The sequence below is a fragment of the Labrus mixtus genome, chromosome 23, assembly GCF_963584025.1.
Source record: "Labrus mixtus chromosome 23, fLabMix1.1, whole genome shotgun sequence".
NCBI classification, from domain to species: Eukaryota; Metazoa; Chordata; class Actinopteri; order Labriformes; family Labridae; genus Labrus; species Labrus mixtus.
Window position 1 is genome coordinate 16,303,671 of NC_083634.1, and position 21,120 is coordinate 16,324,790.

Consider the following 21,120-nt stretch of genomic DNA (forward strand, 5'->3'; position numbering starts at 1 on the left):
TTCAATTCAATTCAGTTCAGTTCAGTTCAGTTCAATTCAATTCAATTCAAAAAACTTTATTTGTCCCCGGGGGGCAATTCAAAGGCACACAGAGCAGTAAATTAACAACAGTGCAAGTAGACAAAACATTTTAACCTAAATATAAAGTGTCATTTTAAATACAACTTAAAGCTTAAACTTAACTTAAAAATACAAAATATAAAAGAGTAGATATAAGTGGACAGTGATCGGACTAACAGATGTAAACAGATGTAACCATAACTATGTGCAGTCGTGACCAGATGTAAACAGAACTATGTGCAGTAAATGAGAAATAAATATATATATATACAGAACTATGTGCAGTAAATGAGAAATAAATATATATATATACAGAACTATGTGCAGTAAACGAGAAATAAATATATATATATATACAGAACTATGTGCAGTAAACAATAAATAAATATATATATATACAGAACTATGTGCAGTAAACAATAAATAAATATATATATACAGAACTATGTGCAGTAAACAATAAATAAATATATATATATACAGAACTATGTGCAGTAAACAATAAATAAATATATATATACAGAACTATGTGCAGTAAATGAGAAATAAATATATATATATACAGAACTATGTGCAGTAAACAATAAATAAATATATATATACAGAGCTATGTGCAGTAAATGAGAAATAAATATATATATATACAGAACTATGTGCAGTAAACGAGAAATAAATATATATATACAGAGCTATGTGCAAGTAGGCAAATACTAAATGATAAGTTATTAAGGTGCATGGTGAATAATGTAACAACAGAACTAATATATACAATATATTTTTACTGTAAAGGTAAAAATGAGATAAATAAAGTGACCGTAGTGCAATGATGGATAAACCTGCTGCTGATCAAGCACCATGTGCCCAATAAATGCAATAACGCCCCCATGTGGGGACAGACTGTGGTACTGCAGGCTCTTGCGAGCAGAGAACTGTCATCATGATAATATCTGTCTCTCCACACTGTAATCTGTTCTGCACATGTTAAATTTACAAATTATCCCTGCACTCAAGTTCACTTCATTTGTCTGTCTACTCGCCGTTATATTGTATAGTTTCTGCTTATAATATGTCTACACTCATGCACTTTAACTTATGTCAATACTGTCCATTTACGACTCTGTTTTTGCACATTTACATTAAATTTTTCATATTTAATCTTTCATATTTAAGACTAGTAATGCTTAGTTAAATCCTGGTTGTATATATTCACATTCTTAGTTTTGATATTTTTTAGTACTTATTTACTTTGTATTTAATATTATATCGTGTTTAGATTTGCTAACATTGTGTTTTTTTACTCATATTGTGTGTTTGATAACCTGCTGCTGTAACGCCACAATTTCCCAGTTTGGGATCAATAAAGTAATTCTATTCTATTATTCTATTATAAACCGAATGATCATAAAACTATACACAATGTAAAACACATAAGCAACAAAGAAAACGTACTAAAATATTATAATCATTTAAACCTTCTTCAAGTTTTTTTTTTAATCACATGGAAACATTATTCTGAGTTTAGGAAGATTTACAACCAAATATATTTATTTTTAAAGGCTTTATATGTGATTTTTTGATCCAGCAGATGTCGCCCCTTGAGCACCAGCATGAAACCAAAACAACTCGCGCTGCATTGTTGCGTTAGCATGCTAATGCTAGCGATCTTTATTACGCTCGTATCTTCACACTGCATGTAAATTTACCTGAAATGAGCGTGATCTAGAAACACAGTTAAGCAGTGAGTACAGTATGTTATTCTTCTTTTCTCTAGTCCCTCAATTAAACAACTTTTATACACGAGGGGAGGAGTCGGCCGGCCGTCCGGGCGATGTAAACAAACTGAAGATAGGACTCTGAAAACTCTGAAAACATCACAGACAGTGGGACTCGGGTGTTACACCCATTGTAGACAGTCATGACTCACAGAGTTATTTTCAGAGGATATACTTGATTTCTATTATATTTAAGTGTGAAAAATTGCATATAAAGCCTTATAGAGAAATAGTGTACTTTTTATTGTGACACCTTTTTTTTTAATGAAAGATCAAATCACTTTGAGCTAAAAGAAAAAGTATAAATGTGAGTTTAGAGGCCTAGGTCTCCAAAATATTTTCTCTTGACTATTATTTAAACAAAAAGCCAATCGTTTTCAAACACAATGTAATGCTACCTCAAGCACATCATCAAAGTTACAGCTAGGCTACTTACTATACGAACGCTATAACAGCAGCATATCATTTGTAATTCAATATTTGCATGCAGCAGCGTGTCCAGAGGGGTGCCACCCCAAAATTCTTGACTATTATCGGCTATTTGCCTTGCCAGAGCTGGGACTTCAGACTTTGCTGCAACAGGCAGCTCAGTGTGCAGATGTTTGTTTTGAATTGTGACTTTGGACTGACATGTTGTTTTGAGTCTTGAAGATGTATAGGCTACGTTACCATTCTCTTGTGTTACTTAAAAGTCCGACAGAATGGGATAATAAATGCTCTTCATTCATGTGCGTGCACACAAACTTCAAGCCACCCCATGCACAAGTCAGAGCCCCAGTTGGGCCACCCCAGTCCAAAAAGGTGTGGACACGCCCCTGTATGCAAACTGCTGTTTTCTGCAAACTCCTTGCATGTTGAGTGGGAAAAAAAACTTCATGTTACAGCAAATGCCCCCCTTAAACTTCATCTTAGAAATGTACTTATTACAATAAACAGTTCTAATGTTCTTAAAATCTGCGTGTCTAACCGATGAATAAGTACAGCATGATTTCTATTTGCAGCCAGTTTCCCAGAGTGGAGGAGGTATGACACCAGACGCATTTTTTTTGTTCCTCACTGACGCAATTTAAACCTCTTGAAAAGAGGAATTGCGATGACCTTACCGAGGCCTCGAGATGATTTCAACACATCACCAAATATGGTCGTGGCGGGGCGTGGGAGCCTCTCTCTCTCTCTCTCTCTCTCTCTGCCGTGAGGTATTGGTGGAGGAGAGGTGTGGATGCGCCTCCAAAGTGCGCACGGGGATCCAGGAACTTTTACGATTTAGAGAAAGAACAATGCAAGACAACTCCGAGCAATAGCAACCGGTAAGAAATGAACTTCACACTTCTGTATTGTTCCTTAGAGAGCAAAGATCAGCAGCGCTCGTCTGTTAGTGGTTTATTTTAGGAAACGCGAGTTAAGAGGCACGATGGCTCAACTCTGTGGGCGCGGTATGTCCGCTATGTGGGACGGAAACCTCCTCATCAGTTGCTTATTATGTCCCGTTATGATGTTTCTCTTTTAGAGGATGAACACTTCAAAGAGTCCCTTCTTCTATAGTTGTTCTTTAATGCTGTTGGTTGTCTTAATTAAGAATGTATATACTGGATGGTCGAAAGACTTCCTGTGTTTGTTTAAACTTATTCACTCACTTCACGCTAAAGCTGAACTTTTAACCCCCTTACAGTTGTGCAGTTTCACCCAGGTTTGGTATTAAGAACCAACTTAGGCATGCATGTAATTGGCACACTATCAAACCAAGAGAGCTAACCTCTAAATCTGGTTTCCGGTCTGCAGCATGAGTTTGAGACCACACACACCTCAAAGCCACATATTTGCTCATGTTTTGTTTTCTTATTTGACATGTCTTGATTGAAGCTGTTTGATCAACATCATGACATTAAAAGAAACAGATTAACAGAAACATAAAGCTGATGGGTTAAAGCATCTTCCATCGTGTTCCTTGTTTATGATCTCATCACCTCAAATTGGATTCAAAGCATCCATTAGCCGTGTGTTTCCTGGTGTGTGTTTCTGCAGATGTGCCAGAGCAGCTTCCTGTGTGTGTGTGCGCGCGCGCGCGTGTGTGTGTGTGTGTGTGTGTGTGTGCGCGCGTGTGTGTGTGCGCGTGTCTGGGGGGGGGGGGGGGGCTCATTACAGAGAACAGGAAGCGTGGCATTGCAGTTGATGGCTGAAAAAGAAAGTAAACATCAAGGGTTTGCATTAGTAGATTACATGAACAATGGGCCTCATTTACTAATTAGGAGGAAATTTCTTCTAAAATCCCGGTGACGCAGAGTTAAGAGGATTCTGATATTCATCCATGTTTTTTTGTTTTCTCCCGGGAGAAAATGTTTTTGTGTAATAATAAAATCTGCAAACACTAAGGAGCATTCTTGCACATATTAAAGAGGTCATATTATGCCCTTTTTGGGGTTCGTATATTTAATCTATGTACCTACTAAAGTATGTTCACAATAGATAAAGTTCTAAAAAAGTGTCTGTTTTCATGAACTGCCGCTCCATGCACCGGCTCGCTTCTGACTCTCTCTCTGAGGCTCTGAAGTGCCCACGTTCAGAGTCCCCACGTGTGCCAAGTCTGATCTGATTGGTCGGCCTGTCGGCTCTGCCGTAATTGGTCAGTCGCTCAGCACGGTTCTCAGAAATGTCCCGCCCCTTTTACCATATTGGGAATGCAGCCACTTTGGCTCCGAGGGGAGCAAAAACATTAGCACCTTAGCACTACTGTGCTACCGCAGGCTATGGCATATCGTGGGCGTGCTACAGAAGTTAACGGGCATGCAACATGAGCTGCTGGGCTTGCCACAATGAGCCAATGGGCTTAGATGACGTCACACTGGCAAATTTTTTTCGAGGGGGGCTAGAACCAAGCGTTACATGCAGCTAATGCTACAGCTAACAGGAGGACGTAGGAGAAGCTGCGTTTACGCAGACTTTGAATTTTTGCACATAGATGTGCCTAAACATGAACAGGACACATGGAAAACACACTAAAGAGCATATAAAACCAGAAAAAGCACAATATGACCCCTTTAAGGGACTGACATACCAGTGCATGATTATTGGGGATTGTGTTAATTTTGCTCCTGAGTATGATAACATTTAATATATAAATACAGGATTTGAATGTAGTCAACTTTGATTTTAATCATGCAATATTTAGTCTAACCTGCAACGTGTTAAATCCTGAGTATGAGCACATTGTTTTAGAGAGAGACGCAGCACAACTCGACTTGTTGAGCGGCAGTCATGATTTATATGGATTAACTGGAGGTTTTAACTTGATCTTCTAATCACAGCAGTTTTGTATTCCAGATTCAACCTGCAGAAGTGCAATGTTAATGTTTTCATGTTTTGGAAAATAAAAAAGTTCAGTGCTTATCTCGACAAAAGACACAAAGTCCCATGTCTATAAGTTCTATCATAGGAGGAGATGAAATTCGCACCTTGTGTTGGAAAAAAAAGCCACCCCAATTTCCCAGAATTCATTAAACCTGCAGGAATCCGTATTCCTCTTTGACACGCTCTCCTCCTATTTTGAGCATTTTTGGATAGTTTTTCCTTGTTTTATATTACATGAGAATTTGGTTTTCAACTTTCTCGGCCCATAACTTTCTTGTCCTTCTCGAGGTATCTGCCTATAATAAGAAAGCTTTCCTTTCCTTCCTATCGGCCAATATATCGGTATCAGATTTTTTCCTCTTCCTAAAATTGATGTCGGCATCAGCCCCAAAAATCCCAGTCGGGCCCTAAGTTTAATACTAACATTTCTCAGCCCAATGAATAAGGTTCAACTGTGGTTTTAGGATGTTTATGATTGTGTCTGATGTTGAATCTATTGCTGACGTCCAGCCATCTCATGACACTATCCTGATTAAACAAAGGTGTAATGCATCTGATAAACCGATGTCAGCTCTGTATGTCTGTATAAAAAGAGGGAGATGTAATCTCTCGTCGAAAGAAATGACCTCGCAAAAAACATTTTCTGAAGCTTTTCTTCCCCAAATGTAATTTTGTTTTCATGAATGATAAAAAGGCCAAAATTGAAAAGAGGATGTCATCTATTCCTATTCTTGTTCCTTCTCGAGTTATCTGCCTATAATAAGACAGCTTTCCTTTCCACTGTTGCCAAGTGTTTGCTCATTGGCGGATTAATGCAGTGGTTCCCAAATATTTTCTGCTGTGCCCCACCTTTTGGCGCTCTTTGCTAAAAAATGTATATATTGAAAGAATTGATCTCAAACATTGGCTGCATACAGTACAGAATTGCAGTTCAGAGTTCGCCAACTAAAACCTCTTTAAAGAGGAAGTAGGTAAAAGTGATTGCAACACGAAACTTCCTCATTTTTTATTTTGATTTTTTACATCAGGTGGAGTTTTTTTTATAAAGTCTTGTGCCATGCTTTGTTAGCAGCAAAACAAACATGGTCACACAGCCCCACTTTGGGATCACTGGATTGTTGTTAGGTCTCTGCAAATAACTGCAAATAAAATGACTGGGAAAAACAACAGTGACACAATTATACATAGTTGAGGTAATAAAAGAGAAAAGAGTAAGCAAGTAAATTGTTAAGTTTTGGTTTGAATTAACCCCCCCAAGCAGAGACTGGCACGAGTTAAAAAAAAAGGTTTGATAAACAGAAAGAGCAGTCAGTGGAGGCATGGAGGAGGATGAGGATGTCATTCTATACTTCCTTCTGGATTTAGGGACTTTCTCAGCAACTCCAAGATTAAGCATGCAGTCTTGCACTTCCTGTACTCCACCTCTGCACAGGTCTCTCAGTTTAACGGCCAGCCAAGGTTCCTCATTCCTCAGTCCTTACGCAACGTTACTATGAGCCCAAACATGTTGGCCAGTGATAAACAATTCAGTATTTCTAAGATAAGAGGCCATGATGTTGAAGTTTTCACCACTTCCATTACAGCTTTGTCTTCATTTACCAAAGTCTCATGGCTTAAAACAGTATTTCCAGAAATCCAAGCAATAGGGAAATATGGTACAGTAATAATGCATGTTCTTAACCAAAAGGGTTCTATGAAGATTCAATACCTGAACAGGACTGTGAGGATGCATTAAGTTTGTTTTAAAGCTACAAAATCCTCTACCTAATATTTTTTCTCATTACTCTCTTTTTCGTCTTTTTTATTTTTTTCAGAATATGTAACGAACATCAACAGAGGGTGTGAAAAGCAGCCAGCGGAAGAGCCAACGTTTTCCACAAAAGACTCAACACCAGCTGGTGTCAAGAGAAGCCCCCTTTGATCACGTCATTGATTTCGATTTTCCCATCATGCCTGTGATCGCTATCTGCACCAGCCAGCTGCTGTGGGTGCGTGTAGCTGCCGTGCTGTTCACCTGCGTGGCCTTCAGTGTTGCAGCACATGGAGCTAATCTAACTCGTGGAGGCATGGCCGACTGGTGCATCTTCTGCTGGGCGTTCAGCTTCGCCGGCACCCTGCTGGTCCTGCTGGTGGAGCAGTTTAACCTCCAGACGCGAGCCCCGGTGTCCTGGTCCAATTTCCCCATCACTATCGCCTGCTACGGCTTCCTCCTGTGCCTCTCTGCCTCGGTCATCTTCCCAATCATTTTCCTCAAGGATGATAAGTGGACCTACGGCAAAGATCGAGACTATCGTATCACCGCTACTGTTTTCTCCTGCCTGGCAGCGGTAGCCTACCTGGGGGAGGTTAGCCTGACAAAAGCCAGGCCAGGAGAGGTGTCAGGTTACATGGCTACAGCTCCGGGTTTGTTGAAGGTGTGCCAGACCTTTGTGGCTTGCGTCATCTTCATCCTGGTGAGCAACCCTGTCTCGTATGAGCACCACCCAGCGCTCCAATGGTGCTTGGCCGTGTACTGCATCTGCTTCATCCTCTCCATGGCCGTGGTGGTGCTGTGTGTGGGCGAGTGCACCGGCTGCCTCCCAGTACCTTTCTCCAAGTTCCTGTCGGCCTTCGGGCTCCTGGCGGTTATCATGTACTTGACAGCCACCATCATCTGGCCCATCTTCCAGTTTGATAAAAATTACAGAGTTCAATACAACTCTTCAAAGTTGATCACTGTGGCGGTGCTAACCGGCCTTAACTTCCTTCTTTACGTTGCCGATCTGGCCTACAGTGCCAGGCTAGTGTTCGTCAGTGGCTGAGCGTGAAAGACAGGAAGTTGTTCGATACAGTTAGTGTTAAAGAACAAATATATAGAGGCTAAGCGCTTATTTGGCATTATGGAAACGTGTAGCCGATGTTGAATGTCTCTGGTTGCTGTAATTGGCCATATTCACAGAGCAGACATTTTCTTCATACATAGTGCTCAGTGTGGGAAGCTCAAATGTGGTTAAAATGTCATAATGCTGTGTTCCAGGTTGCAGACATATGTAATAAATCTGACAGTTTTTATAATCACTGCTCTCTAATTCCTCAGCCACTGAAAAGACAACAGGTGGTAGGGAAACTGAGTGCATCAGTCATATTAAACATAAGATTACATATTTTATAACTCATTAGACAACAGCGTTCCCAGCAGTTCCTTCCTACATAACATTACTGTTGAAAGTCCCACCCGACGACACCATAGGAAAGGAGAAATTATAATAATAATAATAGGTCAATTTAATTCTTAACATAAATGCTAGCAAGCTAACATCCTACTGTTGGAGTGTTTCTTACAATACAACAGGAATGGAGTTGATTATATTCCTAGCTTACAGTTAGCTAGGATTCTACATCTTTTCTTATAATGTAGCTTATTGGCAAGTCTACTTGTTAGCATTTAGCCTCCTAGATTGCCGGCTTAGCCTACATGCTAACCCTGTAGTAGCCAATTGTAGCCTAATGTTTGCGAGGAATAAGTTAATCATGCATCAATGTTAGCATGGAAGTGGCTGATTACTAAAGTCAGATCCTGTCGTGCAGTAGTTAATAGGTGATCAAATATGTTGTTCTAATGTGATAATTGGCCCATTATACCTCTACATGGTCTTTTCAGTTGCTGATCACATTGACCAAAACATTTCTGAGGCAATGAGATGGTAATGATTTGTTAGACAATCATGTCTTCCTTCTATATTTAAGGACTTTCCCAGCACCTTCAAGATTAAGCATGCAGTCTTGCACTTCCTGTACTCCACCCCTGCACAGGTCTCTCAGTTTAACGGCCAACCAAGGTTCCTCATTCCTCAGTCCTTACACAATGTTACTATGAGCCCAAACATATTAGCCAGTGATAAACAATTCAGTATTTCTAAGATAAGAGGCCATGATGTTGAAGTTTTCACCATTTACATTACAGCTTTGTCTTTATTTGCCAAAGTCTCATGGCTTAAAACAGTATTTCCAGAAAACCAAACAATAGGGAAATATGGTACAGTAATAATGCATGTTCTTAAACAAAAAATAAAACCTGAACAGGACTGTGAGGATGCATTAAGTTTGTTTTAAAGCTACAAATTGCCGGCTTAGCCTACAGGCTAACCCTGTAGTAGCCAATTGTAATGTTTTCGAGGAATAAGTTAATCATGCATCAATGTTAGCATAGAATTGGTGATTACTAAAGTCAGTTCCTGTCGTGCAGTAGTTAATAGGTGATCAAATATGTTGTTTTAATGTTAATGATAATGATTTGTTAGATTATTTATGTTTATAAGATTTGCAACTTGTCACAAAGCAGTTATAATACAATATTATTAGAGTTTGCATTAGGGCTTCCTAATGTGAGCAACCTAGTAGAATGGCTGCCCTGTGAATATGGTGGATTCAACCTTAGTTAAACCCTTTCCCTCTAGCCAAAGTCGATTTTTCCAGCTTTTCTTCACACAATGAAGCAATGTGTGAACGGTGCTCGAAGAGTGGTGCTCTGCTTTCAAAAAAATTTGGCGAGTAATGTCTTTTTTTATTTAGCCTGTCTAACGTAGAGTGAAACAAAATTCAAGTTAAAGGACGTTAGCTCCGAGCATTAGCATGTCAGGCTAGCTAGCTTACTAGTTACATTTAACAAACACTGGTTCCAAAACCAAAAACATCCTTTAAGTGGTTGTAAACTTCTTCATGTTTTTGTCTGGTTATAATGTAATTTTTGTAAAAGCAACCCATTCAATATGTCAAGTTTCAACTCCAGCAGCTTCAGTTAATGCTAGATAGCATTCAAGTTGCCAAATATATTCTTCCTGAAAGCCTTAACTTTTGCAGCGTTAAAGTAAAGCCAGTGTCGCTAAGAAGCCAAACAGTGTTATGTTAGAACTAATAACAGACTGATTCAGAGTATCTCTACATTTAATGTCTGATGGATTGCTCATTTGATGGTATGAATGCTTGTTTTTGTAGCTTTAGCCTCAGTCTTTTGAAACATAGGCTGAACATCATACATGTAGTCATCAATGATATATTGAGACCTGTCACAGAGTTTTCTTTTGAAACAAGTCACATGAACATATTACAAACTCAGCCAGTATACCTTAAACTCAACTTTGTGGTGCTGAAGTTAGCTTAGCCTACAGTTGTCAACATGCTAGCTGACATACCAGCTAAGAAATTCTGCCACCAACTGTTTCTGTATCAGTTGGCAAGAGTGATGTATGTTGCTAAAATTGCGAAAGCTTGTTTGTGTACATCTGTCTTTGGAATATAAGAAGAACTTATACAATTTGTCAAGATGTCATTGTTAATTGCTTTAAAAGCTTTTGGATGACAAAAAGCTTGACAGACTTAGGATGAGTAACTAAGGGTGCCTGGACTTGGTCAAAAAGGTGAATTAAAAAAATTAGAAATTCTGTTGACACAAGACAAGCAATATTTCCTCCCCCCCCCCCACAAAGCCTTTCTGAAATGTCAGTATTTATCCTCGAATGTGAACTCACCTGATGTGTCAAAAACAATGAAAATCCAATAAAGTCACCACACTGTAACAGGGAATGAGCATTTGTATTTAATGTATCTGAGGCACACATATCCTCTGTTTGTTGATGGGGAAACCTCTTGTACTAAAATCTCTCTATTGTGACATGTGAAATAATGTAGTTTGCGCAGATAAGGAGTTCAGTTCAACCCACATTTTATTTCAAAGCATGTTATCATTCAAAGGGTGTGTCATGTCATGACTACAGGTTTTTTAGCTTTCGTTGTGCAGCCATGAAAAAGAATTCAAACATCCATTTTTTGTTCTCTTATAACCTTATAAGGAAAAGAAATGCGTGTGAGACAGCGATGAAACCAGTTAGCAGACAATATAAGATATTTTGCGTGCAAGCGCAGGAGTCTGATCCCCGGAGAAAAGACGAAACAGGTCGGTGGACTTTCAGCTCTAGACAGTTTTCACTCATCACTGACATCTCTTTCAGACGGTAAGCTACGATCAACTCTTTTAAAATGTATTGAAACTGTTCACTCTGATCTAAAATGACCAACTTACAGTGTGGAGATGCACACTTATCCATAAAATGATCACGTCGCATGTCAAAGGCAAACTCATTTCTTCATATCTGTACAAAATGAAAAGATAACACGAAAACCCATGGCTGCATGTGGGATGCCTTCAATATCTGTTTCATTCATATCAAATAACAAAATCAGAGATCGCTCTCTCTCCTATTTCTGTAGTCACATTGGGTAACAACTCAAAAATGTGTTAGTTTTGCGAGAGAAATAAATCCGATGAGGAGAAACACATGGAACAATGTGGTGTTTGTGAATGTTTCTTTTTTAGGCTGTAGAGCCATTTTAACTTTCCATCAAATAAAATGTGTCCAATTGTGGGTTTTGTCTGACACTTTCAGACTAAATCTAAATTGATTTTGTTTAATGAAAATTAAACTCTGTCACTGTTATGACATTGTTACAGTAAAAAAAATGTCCAGTTCCTTTTACTGTCTTGTTTTGAAGGAGAATGCTTCAGACATCCTCGTATCGTGTACCAAAATATTGGCATTGTGAAATAATGTAGTTTAAGCAAATAAAGTGTTCAGCTAAACCAAACCGTTACTCAGTCACGAGAACAATTGAAACATGCCTTTGTTGCTCCTTTTAATCTTATAAGGAAATTAAATGGGTGAGGAAGTCAGTTGCCTTACAATAGGAGACATTTATAGTCTTTGAGTTATGTTTTCAGAATATTGAAAAATTCTGTTTAAAGCTTTAAAGCACTTCTTCCTCCTCCTCTACTTTAACATAACTACGAAGGCTTTATTCTTAAAACACATTTTTGCTAATAATAATCCGTAAAGCAATCCCATTTGACACACTCTTTAGAACAACTATTTGAATAAAACCAGTACTGGGTATTGCCAAAGGTATAGCAGCTAAGCATTCAGCCTTGTTTGAAAAGGTTCAATTAGCATCAAGATTAAAGAGGACTGGATAAACATATTGGGATTTTTTTTTTTTTTTTTAAGTTACAGAAGGAAGTTCTTGTTTTTCATGACATAACTATCTTGTTAATTTGGAAAAGCATGGCTGTTTTTTTAATGAATTGACAAGAAATATCTCGAAATAATGACAATGTTCTACATGAAAAAATACAAATCTGCTCAGTTTTACAAGTTAACTATCTTGTAAATCTTGGGGGGAAAAAAGAGCCCTTTTTTTCCGTAAAATATTTTCTCGTAAATCTCAATTGAATGGAATATGCTTCCGTATGTCCTCTACTCGTTTGAAATAAAAACCTTGTGTCAGTTATATTCTTTAACATTTAGATACATGTGAATATTCAGATCAAGGTCAGAACAAGAGCAAATATAAGCCTGTTGTCCACTAAATGTTTGATCATTCATTGTGTTTCCTTTTTTTTCACAAGTAAAATGAGTACTTTTTTAGTTTTTAATATTTTGCTGCCACAGTGTGGAGCTCTACACCTTCTTCCTTCAATAACAGTGAATTGTACATTTTAACACATTTTTATATTTTTCCATCCTCTGTTGATTTCAATATGAACACAATTCTTTGAAGTTATGAATAAAAATCACTTCTAATACTGTTGTTATTACCATGTCCGAACACTTGATGGCAGTCTTGTGTTTATATAAGGAGGGAAACCCCGTCTCCTCATATCGAAAGTAAAAGTAGTCTGACCACAGGAGAACACAAACAGGACTGAGGACTGCTGTGAAACCGGTTTTCAGCTTTTCACTGACTTCTCTTTAAACAACATGGACGGTAAGTTAATTTTTTCAGTCGAATTACTATTTTAACATCATGGAAATGCACACTAAATGGGCATATTATTCTCAAAGTGATCATATGCTTGAGGCAAACTTAATTCTTTATTAAAGCACAAAATGATAAATAATAATAATAAAATAAGCTAATAACAGTCTGGGACGTCCCTGCCTGTGTGAAATGATGTTACCTGTATTCTATACAAAATGTCTTCCCCTACGTTTTGACAAAATCAACAGTTAAATTTGGTTTCACTTTATTTTCTCTTTCTTGCTCTCTAGTACAAAAATATCCCTGGTATTTTTGGCCCTTCTCTCTTTTTGAAAATTAATACAAATTAAAATGTCATCTTTATTTTTAACCACTTTGGGTGACATCACCGAAATGGGTTAGGGTACTGGAGCCACTTTGAAATTCAATTAAAGGCTTTATATATGATTTTTTTATCGAGCAGATGTCGCCCTTGAACACCAGCATGAAACCAAAACAACTCGCGCTGCATTGTTGTGTTAGCATGCTAATGCTAGCGATCTTTATTATGCTCGTATCTTCACACTGCATGTAAATTTACCTGAAATGAGCGTGATCTAGAAACACAGTTAATCAGTGAGTACAGTATGTTATTCTTCTTTTCTCTAGTCCCTCAATTAAACAACTTTTATACGCGAGGGGAGGAGTCAGCCGGCCGTCCCACCGATGTAATCAAAGTGAAGATATGACTCAGAAAACTCAGAAAGCATCACAGACAGTGGGACTCGGGTGTTACACCCATTGTAGACAGTCATGACTCACAGAGTTATTTTCAGAGGATATACTTGATTTCTATTACATTTAGGTGTGAAAAATCGCATATAAAGTCTTTAAATAAAACGTATTCAACATTGGGTTTTGAATTACACACATAGGCGATTTTGGCAGAAAAGGGAACTCCCATGATTCCCCGCCAGCCTCAACGTCATCTTTTGTTATTATATTAATAGAGAGCCTCCTGCCGGCAGAATCTACATACTGTGCCTTTAAGTCAAATATTCTTGTTCTTCAACAACAGATGACAGTGAAGCAGAGGAAATGCAGCTGGTGTCTGAAATCACATTGCAGTCGCCTTGTCTTTTTTGTGACAGAATAAGCATAGATAGGCAAATCAGTAGTAGGCCATCACCACATTTTCATAGTATACCAACCAGCTGTTTTTATAAACAGTTATTCGCGTACAAATGCAGCTGACAATCCACTCTAAATTGTTGTTTCTCATCATCCAGAAGGCAACTGCACCAAGGAAACTATGCATGACGTTAAAAAGGGAATGGAGCCCGATAGCCAGTCAGCAGGACGCGTGCCAAAGGAAGAGAACAACACCAAGGCTCTCAACAATGTCTTTAGGAATGGTTGGTTGAAATTAGCAGGCCCTGCATCCAAATCCTTGGTGATTGCTTTATCTGGGTCAGCTTTTGTAGCTTTGTCTGACAACCATGGATCGAGAAGAGAGGCAGAAGAACTCACAGAAAAACTGCCAATGCCAAAAGGAAAAGAGGCTGATGGAGGTGTTGCAGAAGTACCAGTAAGGAAAGGAACAACACCAGCAGGTAAAACATAGTCCTGCTTTGTATCAGTTTAGGCTCAAATTAATTTCCAAATAAACTACAATTATAAATCACAGCAGCAGTTACCAACAAAATGGACAATAACATAATATAATAATAATAATATAAAGCTATGCAAACCATGACATGTATCACTGATCCGTGTGTAAAAACACTTTACCAGAATCAACATAATGAATGGTCTTTGTTAAGATGCCATAAACAAACAGGCTACTTACTCTGAGTGACTTTTTCCTTGTAGAGCCACCAGCGAGGATTGTCATCGCAAGAACACCTGCAGCAGGGAAAAGCATCAAAGGTAAAGATATGTGGAGAGATGATTTTTTTAAAGACAAGTGCAGACAAACAACCTACAGCTTCAGATACTGCAGTGTACCACAAAGCACTTGTCTAGGCCCGGTGGTTTTCTTATTGTGCATTAAATTGAGAAATTCAAAGAATGGCCAGATGCATAAAAATATAATGGTTAGCTACTTAAAGCGTGTTTAGATGTAAAGACTAACATATTCATTTACCTATTTTAGACTGGTTTTTCAAACTGTATGCAAGTGTGCTAAGAGCTCTTTCATTGTGCATGCGCTTATTTGAACTTTTATAGCAATTATTTTTTTTTTTATATTTTTGCATATTGATCCTTCTGCCAACTAAATAGACCTGTCAGTGCAGAACAGTGTAGGAAAGTCCTTACTAGAAGTTGTGGCTATTGTTAGTGTGTACACAAGCAATCTATCAATCATATGTATCTGTAACCAGCAGAAGGGATTTCTCAATTAACCATAACTGGAAGCCAAATCTGGTTAACTCATTCTTATCTCAAAATTGAGTATACAATTAAACATGGGGGAAATGACTCAAATGCTGATTAAAATAATAATCAAATTCAGTACAAAAAGAAATGTACAGGTTCGCCTTTCAGCAGTCCCTAAAATGCACAGTACCAATCTAATATGACTCTTCTCTTCTAGTTCTAAAAACATACAGGATTGTCCTGCTGGGAGAAACCAAAGCTGGGAAAAGCAGCCTGGCAAACACCATATTTGAAGAGGATGTGTTCAAAGTCAAACATAGCCCCACTTCTGGAAAAAGTGAATGTCAAGCAGATTCAAAATCTGTTGATGGAAGAAGAATTACTCTGATTGAGACTCTGGATTTTTTTGGTAAAGATAGATCTGAGGAGGAACTGAGGCGAGAAGTAGGGAGTTGTATGACAGCAAGTGCTCCTGGGCCTCACGCATTTTTCATAGTGTTGAAAGTGGAGAGATCCCCAGACTACTGGAAGGATGTCATCCAGAGAATAGCTCAATATTTACCTGAGGCTTTCAATTATGCGGCAGTTGTCTTCACTCACGGTGACCAACTTCCGAAAGGAACGAAAATTGAGGAGTTTGTTGAACAGAATAAATGTCTCAGTGATCTGGTGAAGAAGTGCAGAGGGCGTTGTCACGTCGTCGATAATAAATATTGGACGACAAACCAACAGGGTGACTACAGGAGCAACAAGTTACAGGTGGCAGAGCTGCTTAACACAACAGACAAAATACTAATGGAAAACAAAGGAGGCTGTTATAAGATGCAGCGAGCAGTTCTGACTGAAATCGAGAAAGGGGGCAAAAGAAAAGCCGAAGGAGATGCACCACAAGGGGACCCCAGTGAGACTAACAACGGTGTCTCTAAGGGTACATGGATCAAATTTACAGGCCCTGCAGCAAAATCATTGGCAGGATTATTTAGGCCAGCTGTTTTGCTGGAAACTGAGGGAAAAGATGATGAAGAAGAAGATGTAGGAGAAGAAAAAAAAGCAGAGGAGGAGGAAGAAGAAGATGTAGGAGAAGAAAACAAAGTAGAGGAGGAGGAGGAAGAAGATGTAGGAGAAGAAAACAAAGTAGAGGAGGAGGAAGAAGATGTAGGAGAAGAAAACAAAGTAGAGGAGGAGGAAGAAGATGTAGGAGAAGAAAACAAAGTAGAGGAGGAGGAAGAAGAAGATGTAGGAGAAGAAAACAAAGTAGAGGAGGAGGAAGAAGATGTAGGAGAAGAAAACAAAGTAGAGGAGGAGGAAGAAGAAGATATAGGAGAAGAAAACAAAGTAGAGGAGGAGGAAGAAGAAGATGTAGGAGAAGAAAACAAAGTAGAGGAGGAAGAAGTGGAAGAAGGTGAGAAAAAAACACATGATGAGGAATCCGATAAGAAAGACGAAACAGAAACAGAAAAAACTGTAGAAGACAAGAAGGTGACAGAACTGGAAAAGGGGAAAGAAACAGAGAAAAAGGCAGGACTAGGAGTTATAGCAACTGCCCCAGCTGCAGGAGCAGGGGCAGCAGGAGCAGGAGCAGGAGCATTAGGTGCAGTAGCAGGAGCATTAGGTGCAGTAGCAGGAGCATTAGGTGCAGTAGCAGGAGCATTAGGTGCAGTAGCATTAGGTGCAGGAGCAGGAGCATTAGGTGCAGTAGCAGGAGCATTAGGTGCAGTAGCATTAGGTGCAGGAGCAGGAGCATTAGGTGCAGGAGCAGGGGCATTAGGTGCAGGAGCAGGGGCAGCAGGAGCGGGGGCAGCAGGGGCAGCAGGAGCAGGGGCAGCAGGAGCAGGGGCAGCAGGGGCAGCAGGAGCAGGGGCAGCAGAAGCAGGGGCAGGAGCGGGGGCAGCAGGAGCGGGGGCAGCAGGAGCAGGAGCAGGGGCAGCAGGAGCAGGAGCAGGGGCAGCAGGAGCAGGGGCAGCAGGAGCAGGGGCAGGAGCGGGGGCAGTAGGAGCAGTGGCAGCAGGGGCAGCAGGAGCAGTGGCAGCAGGGGCAGCAGGAGCAGTGGCAGTGGCAGTAGCTTTTATAGCTCTAAAGATTTACCAGTTCATTGAATTTCTAAAGACCCTACCTAGACTTGTCGCGATCATACTGCTTGTGGTTGTCTTCTACTTCATGCTACTGTTATCTTTTGGTGTGCAATTTCCATTTCTTGGAACCCTCCTCCAAATATTTGGAGTACTACTAATGTTTACTGTGTCAGTGGTACTACTAATACTTTTATAGAAGTACGTTACTCTTAGATTGCCCTAAATCCGACTCCTCTGAGTGGAAAGGTATCAAAAATTACGTTTGAAGGGAAGAAATCAAAGGGTTGGATAGTCATCCTATGACATGAACCTTACAATTATTTCTCCAAAGTTTAAAGCATCACGTCAGATCGCTGTATCTCCTTTAGAGTATTGAGATTAGTGCTAAGTCTCAGAACACTTTTCTGGGAAAACAATTGTGTCAGATTGTGTTGGATGTCGGATAATTCCAATACTCTGATTTTTGTATGAAGGTAATGAAACAGGGGTTATAAATGCCACTTTGCGGGAGCATTTTATATCTACTGCTCAAATGTTTATTTACTTTTCTTCTGAGCTGATTTAAAAAATACATTATTTAGCAGCATGGCAATTTGTGACAGTCACAATATTAAAAATGTAAATTATATTCTATAGAAAACAATATATATGTTTTACAATTGAATTTTTTACAATGGCTTGAAGTTCCTTGTATGGCCACTCGAGGCGGGTGATGGGTGCTAATTTCCAACTCTGCTAGGAATCTGTGCATATTTTTGTCTTTATAAAGTGACACCGATAAGTGCTACTACTTCATCTTCTGACATCGAACAAGAGAAACCAAAAGCATAGCACCCTCTGCTTGTTAAAAATAGCATTGCGCTACATATTTTTGTTGAATCGATTGAAATTGTCCACATTTGTATGTACTGCGATGTGTTATTAGATCCCATCATTTATTAAAGTAGTAGTAGTCACAAAAATCTTGACTGACCTTCTCCATACAATCTATGTTTTTAATAATCAACATTATTTTTCTGGTATTGTTTAAATATAAAGGGGAGTATCTATCATCATCATTAGCATTTTTATCACAGTACTAATTATAACCCTTGAAAGTGAAAAGATGAATAATTTGTTCTTCTTTTAACATACAGCTCGGTGACTTTCTGGAAAACGCAACTGAGCTTGTGCTTTTGAGTGTGTGTTGTATTTTTTACTGCAGTTGATTATTGGTAGTGAAAAAATCTTATATTTAAAAAAAAAATTATTGATGTGTCCACTTTAAATGTTCAACATTAAAATAATAAAACACATTCTATTGCTTTCCTTCCTTTATAGAAATTTGCTGTTAGACTGATACAAATATTACTGCTCTCCTTATAACATGCAAATATATAAAATGTTTTAGTATAAACATTGGAACTAGAGCTACCTTTATAGAGATTAAAATAAGAACCTTTGTGTTGATTTGATGATGGATTAGAAAGTGGGGAAGACACTTAATATGTGAGTTGATGAATAAAGATCTGAATTTTTTAGATTTTTTATAAAAAATGTTTATATACTTTATTAATCCCCGAGGGGAAATTTGGTTAACACTGTTATTTATAGGGACATGCTTCTCACACACATAGGCCCGAATCACACACATGCACATACAGGACCTGTGGACATGCATTGGTGGAGAGATGTCAGAGTGGGGCTGCTACAAGCTACTAAGCAGAGAGCGCACCAGAGCTTTTATTTGAATAAAACCAGTACTGGGTATTGCCAAAGGTATAGCAGCTAAGCATTCAGCCTTGTTTGAAAAGGTTCAATTAGCATCAAGATTAAAGAGGACTGGATAAACATATTGGGATTTTTTTTAAAGTTACAGAAGGAAGTTCCTTTTGTTTTTCATGACATAACTATCTTGTTAATTTGGAAAAGCAAGGCTGTTTTTTTTACTGAATTGACGAGAAATATCTTGAAATAACGACAATGTTCTACATGAAAAAATACAAATCTGCTCACAAGTTTTACAAGTTAACTATCTCGTAAATTTTGTTATTAAACCCATGTTATATCAAATATAACATGGGTTTAGTTAATCTTTAATTAATCTACATATTTTAATTGTACATTACACCATTAGCAACCAAATTCTACATCTTATACCTTTAAAGTACAAAATATAAGCTAATAGCAGTCAGGGACGTCTCTGCCTGTGTGAAATTATGTTGCATGGTTTCTATGCCAAATGTCTTCCCCTATGTTTTGTCAAAATTAGAGTTAAGTTTGGTTTCACTTTTATATCGCTCTGTTGCTCTCTTAAACAAAAATATGATAATAAAAACAATGTCATCTTTATTTTTACCCACTTTGGGTGACAACTCTGAAATGTGTTGTTTGGTGACACATCAAAGAATGTAATATTTGTGAGTGTTCGTCCTTGAGACTGGAGCCACTTTGAAATTCAATTTAATAAAACGTATAGGTTTTTGACTGACAACCATAGGCGACAGAGAACTTGCATGATTCCCCACCAGCCTCGACTTCATCTTTTGTTATTGTATTAATTGAGAGCCCTCTTGTAGCGGAATCTAAATACTGTGCCTTTAAGTCAAATATTCTTGTTCTTCAACAACAGATGAGAGTTGCCATTAAAATGTGAACTTGAGGATATTTTAAATTATTAATCCAAACGGCATTGTCTGAACAAAACATTTAATCTGAGATCAAGAAGTTGTAGTTCATCTTGGATTATAGTGAGTTGACTCAGAAACTTGACTTCACCTTTAGCTTAGTGGATCACAACTAAAAATGACTTTTAGAGCTCATCTTGATTTATAAATGAATGTTTTAATGACATTTAACATTTGTGGTTGTAAAGTGCTATGACTATTGCTTCAAGTAAGTTACAGGCTGGAACAGGGGGCAAACAATAATAATGTAATCAGTGAATGCCTGAACACTATGAAACACTGAGTGAGACCAAAGACCACATCAACCCATTGTGTGGACGAAAGCTCTGTTTTAACATCGTAGCTTTAGGTTATTCGCAACAATATAAAGCCAAGCACACACATTACTGACATGGTGTCAACACTGAAGCATTTTTATTTGTTGTTTATTTAGAACCCCTATTTTCTGTGGGCTGCAAGTCAAGTGCAAGCTAAGTATAAAAAGTAGGGCTGGGCAACGATTAAAAGTTTTAATCGCGTTAATCGCATGAGTTCCTGTGATTAATCACGATTAATCACATTGTTATACGCAAAATCCAATAACGAATTCAAAAGTAGTGTATGGCGCACTTTTATTGTAAATGTACTTCTCAACTTAAACAATGTAATCAAAGCAAATAAATACAAAACTAAAGCTTATTGCCACTGCAAGGGCATAATGTCATCCTGTTTGTTATATTAAAAAAAACTGCCCAGAAAGGTTTTAGGCTAAGAGGTATAATGAAAATGTCAGGACGCCATTTTTAAAGTGGGGGAGAGTGTGACAGGTCAATTGAGAACATTGATGTTTATTGTTTGGTTATCGGGGACCCCACAAACACATTTTTGTTGTACGTGTCATTTTGAAATTCTTTAGTTTATAATCTTTTTGAATTCATCTTCAAAGTTGCTCATGTTAATGTATTTTTCTGAACTGCAACATTATTCAAGCCGTTGATGTTGACATGTTATTAATTAAATGCGCTGCATAATCTACACCACAAGGTGGAGTCTGTGAGTGACATGGAGGAGTTCAGA

At 38.4% G+C, this 21,120-nt stretch overlaps 2 protein-coding genes across 2 annotated transcripts; both read left to right on the forward strand.

Annotated features, from left to right (window-relative positions):
- The first annotated feature begins 2,986 nt into the window (after positions 1–2,986).
- Positions 2,987–11,696, forward strand: myadma (myeloid associated differentiation marker a). The gene is made up of 2 exons (XM_061030860.1): positions 2,987–3,139; positions 6,992–11,696. The coding sequence occupies exon 2, from the start codon at positions 7,127–7,129 to the stop codon at positions 7,976–7,978; it is 852 nt and encodes a 283-aa protein (XP_060886843.1). The 5' UTR covers positions 2,987–3,139; positions 6,992–7,126; the 3' UTR covers positions 7,979–11,696.
- Positions 11,697–11,983: 287 nt separating this feature from the next.
- On the forward strand, positions 11,984–17,583 carry LOC132958934 (damage suppressor protein-like). Its single transcript, XM_061032011.1, has 5 exons — positions 11,984–12,974; positions 14,237–14,560; positions 14,820–14,876; positions 15,544–17,384; positions 17,572–17,583. The coding sequence occupies exons 1-5, from the start codon at positions 12,968–12,970 to the stop codon at positions 17,581–17,583; spliced, it is 2,241 nt and encodes a 746-aa protein (XP_060887994.1). The 5' UTR covers positions 11,984–12,967.
- The last annotated feature ends 3,537 nt before the right edge of the window (positions 17,584–21,120 follow it).

Coding starts and splice junctions, on each gene's coding strand:
- LOC132958934 (XM_061032011.1), top strand. Junction 14,561..14,819: donor GAAAGGAACAACACCAGCAG/GTAAAACATAGT, acceptor TTTTCCTTGTAG/AGCCACCAGCGAGGATTGTC. Junction 14,877..15,543: donor AGCAGGGAAAAGCATCAAAG/GTAAAGATATGT, acceptor CTTCTCTTCTAG/TTCTAAAAACATACAGGATT.
- myadma (XM_061030860.1), top strand. CDS start 7,127: ATGCCTGTGATCGCTATCTGCACCAGCCAGCTGCTGTGGGTGCGTGTA.